Raw genomic sequence first — 6,782 nt, 5'->3', positions numbered from 1 at the left:
AACGCCATTGACGAATATCTTCAGCTAGCAAACAGCACCAAGAATAAATGCCTCTACAAGTTCGTTGAATGCGTCATCTAAGTTTTCAGCCCTCAATACTTGCGCTGGCCTAATGCAGAAGATGTTAAATGCCTACTACGGATTGAAGCGTCATACGGTTTCTCGGGCATGATGGGTAGCATCAACTGTGTGCATTGAGAGTGGAAAAATTGCCGAAAGGTATGGCGCAGTATGTATAGGGGTCCCCGTGGAGTTCCAACTTTAATATTTGAAGCGTGGTGGGACTTCACCTTTGAATATGGTATTCCTTTTTTGGCATGATTGGATCCAACAACGACTTCAACTTTTTAGACCGATTACCGGTTCTTGATGATGTGTTAGAAGGTCGTGCTCTCGAGGTAAATTACACTATCAATGACACCAACTATAGTTTGGGATATTATTAGACAGAAGGTATATATCCTGAATGGTCAACGTCGTGAAATCAATCCCTCAACCTCAATGAGAGAAGAGAAAGTTATTTGCCAAATATCAAAAAATGGTACGGAAGGACTCTAGAGTTCTTTTGGGGTTTCGCAAGCTTGATTTGCTATTATACATGGCCCATAAAGATTGTGGTCCGCGGAGAAGTTTGGAATGATCATGAGAACTTGCATCGTATTACATAATATGATTGTTGAGGATGAGAGGGACACATATAATGTCAACTTTGATCGTCGCTCGGTGAATGATGATTTGTGCTTGGAGTATGATAATCCCCCCACCGACGGCTTATCACAAATTCAGCGATAATAATAAAGATATGCTCCATATGAGGAATATGTCTGGAATCATATCCGGATTCGGGATAAAGTACATCATCAACAACTATAGGCAAATTTGGTGGAACATATTTGGCAATTTGAACATGCCCGTAATGTCAACTAAATTTATTTTCTCATTACTTGTGTATTTTTTTCATTGCTCGCATAATTATCTTTTCGCTACTCGTATATTTTTTTCCCATAATGTAATTTTCAAATTATTTTATGAACGTTATTAAGTATTCTTAATTAGTTATTATTGATTAGTATTAATTAATTAAATTTATTTATCAATAAAAATTATTAGTAATTAATTTTTTTAGTTATATTCATTGTATGTATATAAATAAGTGTGTGATCATTAAAGAGATTTGAAATCAGATTATGTGATTAAAATAATGAATCTCTTTTTTTCGTGAATTTATCTCTATTTGACATGACATTTACGTGGCAATATAGGACCTAATTTAGAGACTGAATTAGAGACTTAGGGATGGATATAGTCTAAGAAGAGACCTAAGTTTAGCTTCACTGTTTGAGTTGCAAAATAATCATAACAATTAAACAGAGAAAAAGAGAATAAGTTGGGAAAATTCATTTATGACTATGAGAGGAGCAGTACCCGCAATCTCACATAAAGTCAGTTTCTACAGACAAAGCAAATTGAGATCGTTTGTCCAAAGGAGCAACCCCGATCCATCAACACGACTCAGCAGTAGGTTATTCTTGTTCTCTCAAGCAACGGGATTCAGTCGAAGACTCCAAAGGGGAGAGAAGTTTGCAGCTCACCAAGTCCTAAAGTGACCCTCCCCCTTCAACTCCCACCGTCACTTGATTTCTTTTCCGGAGGTACTCTTCAGCATCAGTATGTCTGCCACCGTCTATAAGCCCACTTGATTTAATAGGGTCGGTATCTCCTGCTGCGGTTGCCTTCTTCACTGCCACTCCCTCCTACTCCCCCGCCTCGTCCAGCCTGCCCATTCCGATTATCGATCCTACGAGGCCGAGGATGTGGCATCTGTACACCAGGCTGTTGTCTGCACGAAGATCATACATCGCTTTCAAGGTGGAACAAGTTTTGCTGACAGTCAGAGACGGAGAATCAAAAAGCAAATTACAAGATCTGATCTGCCTGGCAACTTACAGGACATAGCCAATTCGACCATCCGGTAGAACCATTGGAACCATGTGCATCCCAGATGGCATCGGCCCCCTCCCATATATCACTGGCTGTATATTATAATTCATTGTAATGCCACAATTTATCAGTTGACAAAAGAAAACAGCCTAAAGATGGAAAACGATTTTTTTTTTTTTTTTTTGGGGGGGGGGGGGGGGGGGGGGGTGGGGAGGAGGCTGGCAGCACTCTTTACCTGCTGAAAGCTGGAGGAAACACCACCATATCCTGTGTGTGGAGGACCAAAAGGACTGGAAACGAAACCACCATATCCAGCATTCGGAAGCGGATTTGCATGGAGCCCACTGTTATAGATATCAGGTTTCTTCTCACTTTGTGGTTTAGCAAGGACAACCTCCAAAGCATGTCCTGAAATTCATGTGCCGCAGTATGTTATATCACCGCAGAGATTTATCCACCAAGCTTATGACTAAAGGCAGATTCGCTAAACCTGGCACTGAAATTTATCCTGAATGGCTTTCAGTTCCAGAGGTAGTCTAAAGTATTTACCATCAATCTCATATTTTTCTGAGTCTTTGACAGCCTTCAATGCACTTGACCGTTCAGCATAATGAACAAACCCGAAATCTCTTTTGTTACTGCCAGATTTGGATGGCGGCATGACCACTTTGACTACTTCTCCATGCCTTTGAAAGAGTTCTTTCAGTTGTTCGGTTGTAGTGTTCTCAGGAATGTTCTTCACATAAAGAGCCTTCACCTGATAAACACATCCAAAAAAGCATGTCATCTCAAAAGACAACCACCCCAAAAGAATCTCAAAACCACGAAACCTATTCTAAGACAAAACAAAGAAACTCATGCACTTGACACTAGACAGAAGCAAGGATGTATTTTAGTTAATACAACTACCTGTACCAACTACATGCACCTGTCTGTAACGACTCATAATATGGAAAAGTGTGATAATTATTCTTTATGTAGTTCACATTGAGTAACAAAAGAAGCATAAATCCCTAGAGTACCTATCTTAACACACAAGAAAAGGGTCTGAAAAACCAAGTTGATAGACTTAGGTCAATTATGCTAAACAACTGATGTTGTGCATACATCGCCAACTGAGAAGGCAACTTCCTCTTAGAGTCAATAAAAAGTATCATGCAGACATGAATTCAGATATACAGGAGCAAAAATACATAATAGGATGCTTTTAAGTAAACCAGCCAGTAGCCTTGAGTCAAACAATGATCCTGAAACATATGCCAACACAATTAGACATAAGGCATCTATTTCCAGACAATAAACCATGTAAGATCTGCTACAGTGTTGCATAACTCTCCTTTTATAAAATGGGGCAACATTTCAACAGAACAAGTTTGAAGCCAAACACAATGTTTCAGAAAATTATCTTCAGCAGTAACTAAATATGGAACAGTCCAAAAAGCTTTCTCGTAGCTTTCTGCACAGACAAATTTATAACTTAGGTACGCCTATCTCCACTTACGGAGCACATACAAGGATCTATATCAGCAATTTGATGACCCAGAATGTACAAAAATTCAGTAGAACATTGTCGAGTAGGCAATCCCGTGTTTCTTAGCAACATAATGGGCAATTTACTGAAGTGCATTTCTCATAACAAGAAGCTCGCAGCTTTGACAGCACTTACACAAGCAAGATCAGAGTTCCATTACAAGGTGCATTTCAAATGTTAAATCCACCCCCAAAGCCTGTTATTCCTTGCCTCCATTGACCGAAACAAAAATGCATACCATGTTACTATTGGCATTCAACTCATCTCATTAATGGAAGAGCAACTTATTTAAGATATTTCCATCCAACTATACCTTGATATTACCTAAAAGATCACTTGCACTATCAAGCCACTTCTACCGGGTCAAAATATCGAGAGAAAATCATTTTGCTTTTACCAACAAGTCTGTACTTGGTCGTGCTTCCAATCTATTCATACATTATAAAAAGAAGTCCTCAAAACACAACTCTCCTTCATAGCTGTCTCATTTTCCCATAACTAAGCATCTTGAAATCACGCAGAAATTGCTCATACCAGAAAAAAGATAAAAAAATTTGACAGCTTTCGATATGTAACATTTCATATAAAAAACTCATGCCAAAAAAACAAAAAAAGATGATATCAAAAACGGTACAGGCAATTTTAACCTAAGATTAATGATGTTAGGAGAGTAAGACGATGATGCTCATGGTTCTTTGTATTGAGATACCTGGGAAGCAGCAGAATGATCAGGCGCACTCTTTGGATCAGCCCAGGTGACAGTTGGGGTATTACCATCCAGCTTGAAATTCGCATTCGACATTTTTTGCCTTGAATAATCAGCACATGCATTATTATAATATAAAACAAAAGCAAACCCACGATTGCGACTTGGATTTTGAGGATCCTGCAATTTGTAGAAGAAAACAGTAGCAGCAACTTCAGCATTTTCGGGTTCATCCTAAAAACAGCAGATAAATGTTTCAGGAGTCAAAAGTCCACCTTAATGAGCTCGATGTTTTCCACTCCTGGTCCAACCTCCTCGATAGCTTTTCTAAACTCATCATCCTTCAAACTCTTTGGAACATTGCCAATAAATAACCGATTTTTACTTTCAGCTAATGAGCACCTAAGCGTTTTACCCTGTAATGAGGCATCCAAAGATATGATGAAAAGCAGAAACCTTTGAATGGGGAATCAGATAAAAAAGGAAAGTCGAAGCGCCAAAATGACCTTAAATTCTTTACTATGCAATTCCTCTATAGCCTTCTGTGCTTCCTCCTGTGTTCTGAATGACACAAAAGCATAACCCTTGCTTTCACCGGTCCCCTTGTCCTTAATTAGCCTTACCTGAAAATCAGATGGACAGCAGATATGGATGATCAAAACCCAGACACAGTGGCAAATATGCCATGCCAGCAGAGGAAATCAGCCCGAATGTCCAACCTCGAATACTTCTCCAATCGGTTCGCACAAGTCTCTCAAGTCTTCCTCCAAGACATCCCTTGGAAGACCTCCAATGAAAACTTCAGACCCATGGGGAGGAAGAGAGAGAAGCTCGGCATGCTTGTCCATGTCATCGCCATTCAGGGAAGGTGTAGGCCTCTCTTCTTCAACTTCTGCGGGCTCAGCGGCGGCATGACTCTGTTCCTCCTCGGGTGACCGGTCATCCCCATCAGACTCGCTCTTCGAATCATTCTCCTCGGCATTGTCATCAGTATCATGCTTAGCGCCTCCTCCTTCTCCTTCATCGTCCAGCTGTTCTTCGATGTCCTCGTCGACGTCTTCCATGTAATTATCTTCATCAAGGTCGACCCGGTCCTCAACCTCCGCACCCTCCGCCATGTCTGGTTCAAGCTCCACCGCTTCTCATCTCAGTACTGCATTCGATCAGCAAACCAATTCACAATACAAGGACCAAGCTAAACCGCAGTACCCAGAAGCCACTGAGGCCCATCGAGAACAACAACAATTGAAACGACAGCAGGTGTTTCTGTATTGCTGGGGCCATCATGCGACGGTTCCAGAATACTCCACTGACTGATTTGGGCGGAAGAATCTGCAAAACCCTAGAATGGGAATTGACACTCACCTCATTCACTTGAGCTTGGACCGACAGCACGGCGGCTCTGGGGGACGGCGGTAGTTGACGCTGTGGATTGGAGATCGCCGGGCGTGAGAAAGAACGGGGGAAGAGAACAGGCGGGAGCAGTCAGCAGCAGCCACCGAGGGGACAATGAGGAGCTGCAGCGGGGGAAATGAGGAAGAGAGACGAAGACGGCCAGCGGGAAGATGGGCTTGGGCCTTCGTGCATACAGGTTGCGGCCGTTATGGCGTGGGACGTCGCCTGGGCTTTGAACCGGAATCCGCCGGTTCTTCTTTTTCTCCTAATCGGACCGGTCATAGTACAAATGTACTAATCTTGTGATGAACAAACATCTACTTTCGACATCCTCATCCAAATCGTTCTTTGATGTGCTTGCTGATTTCTTCCGTGCGTCCTTGGGAGTTTGTTGTAGGTGTGGTTCAGAAGACCGAGATAATGATCAAATAAACTGTTCGGTTTGCTTATATTCCAGCTTATGCGAAAGGAATAAGTTGAATAAGAAGGAATCAATTTTCGGTTCGGTTTGGTTTGGTTTGGTTTCTACAATGATCACTTTTAGGTTATCGATATAGATAATTGGTTTCATCACGGAAGGACTAAAATGACTAGCTTGGACGATTGAACATGCTCTCGAAGTGTGAGAAAAAGAAAAATATTTAATTCTCATGAAAAGTTCGTTTGAAATTCATTCTAAGACTCGTACTAAAATTGATATAATTGCAATTCATACCATTTAAAGCAGCGATTTTAGAAAAACCAGACGAACAGACGTGTGGATATGTGGGCTATAATCGTTGCGATAATTAAAAAGAGTTGTTGTAAGTTCTTTTATATAATCTTGATGAAAGTAATTTTTGTTTATTCCCATACATAGCTATAGCATTTTACGGATGCGATCTCTCTTAACTCAAAATATTGAGCAATCTTAGTAATCAATCCACGGTGAGAACAACCTGTTAAATCGATTCTAATTCAACAAAATCTTTTGACGAATATATTTTATTCCATTCGTCCAACAAGAAAACAACAATGAGTAATATACTAGATTCCAAATATTATATGGTTGTATTTCTCTCAAGAATAGAGAATTCATCAGCAGCCTGAACAAAAATCTTAGTCCAAGCTAATATAGCATCACCTTTAGAGGCCGCAACACCGTAATACAATATGGATACGACACAAAATTAAGCGAATTTTGGTTGAGACTATATGTGTTTCATATCT

The 6,782-nt window shown here is 40.6% G+C and overlaps 1 protein-coding gene across 1 annotated transcript; it reads right to left on the bottom strand.

Moving 5' to 3' along the window:
• Positions 1–1,370: 1,370 nt before the first annotated feature.
• On the bottom strand, positions 1,371–5,965 carry LOC116187670 (heterogeneous nuclear ribonucleoprotein Q). Its single transcript, XM_031516555.1, has 9 exons — positions 5,544–5,965; positions 4,898–5,331; positions 4,685–4,801; positions 4,454–4,594; positions 4,182–4,358; positions 2,491–2,698; positions 2,177–2,349; positions 1,948–2,033; positions 1,371–1,840 (listed from the first exon to the last, which is right to left on the bottom strand). The coding sequence occupies exons 2-9, from the start codon at positions 5,294–5,296 to the stop codon at positions 1,702–1,704; spliced, it is 1,440 nt and encodes a 479-aa protein (XP_031372415.1). The 5' UTR covers positions 5,297–5,331; positions 5,544–5,965; the 3' UTR covers positions 1,371–1,701.
• Positions 5,966–6,782: the final 817 nt, after the last annotated feature.

This window comes from Punica granatum, chromosome 1 (assembly GCF_007655135.1).
Source record: "Punica granatum isolate Tunisia-2019 chromosome 1, ASM765513v2, whole genome shotgun sequence".
Classification (NCBI taxonomy): Eukaryota; Viridiplantae; Streptophyta; class Magnoliopsida; order Myrtales; family Lythraceae; genus Punica; species Punica granatum.
Note: the sequence above shows the minus strand (reverse complement) of the source record. Positions and strands in the feature narration are given on the sequence as shown.

Coding starts and splice junctions, on each gene's coding strand:
- LOC116187670 (XM_031516555.1), bottom strand. CDS start 5,296: ATGGCGGAGGGTGCGGAGGTTGAGGACCGGGTCGACCTTGATGAAGAT. Junction 4,802..4,897: donor CGATTGGAGAAGTATTCGAG/GTTGGACATTCG, acceptor TCTGATTTTCAG/GTAAGGCTAATTAAGGACAA. Junction 2,699..4,181: donor ATCATTCTGCTGCTTCCCAG/GTATCTCAATAC, acceptor TGTGTTTATCAG/GTGAAGGCTCTTTATGTGAA.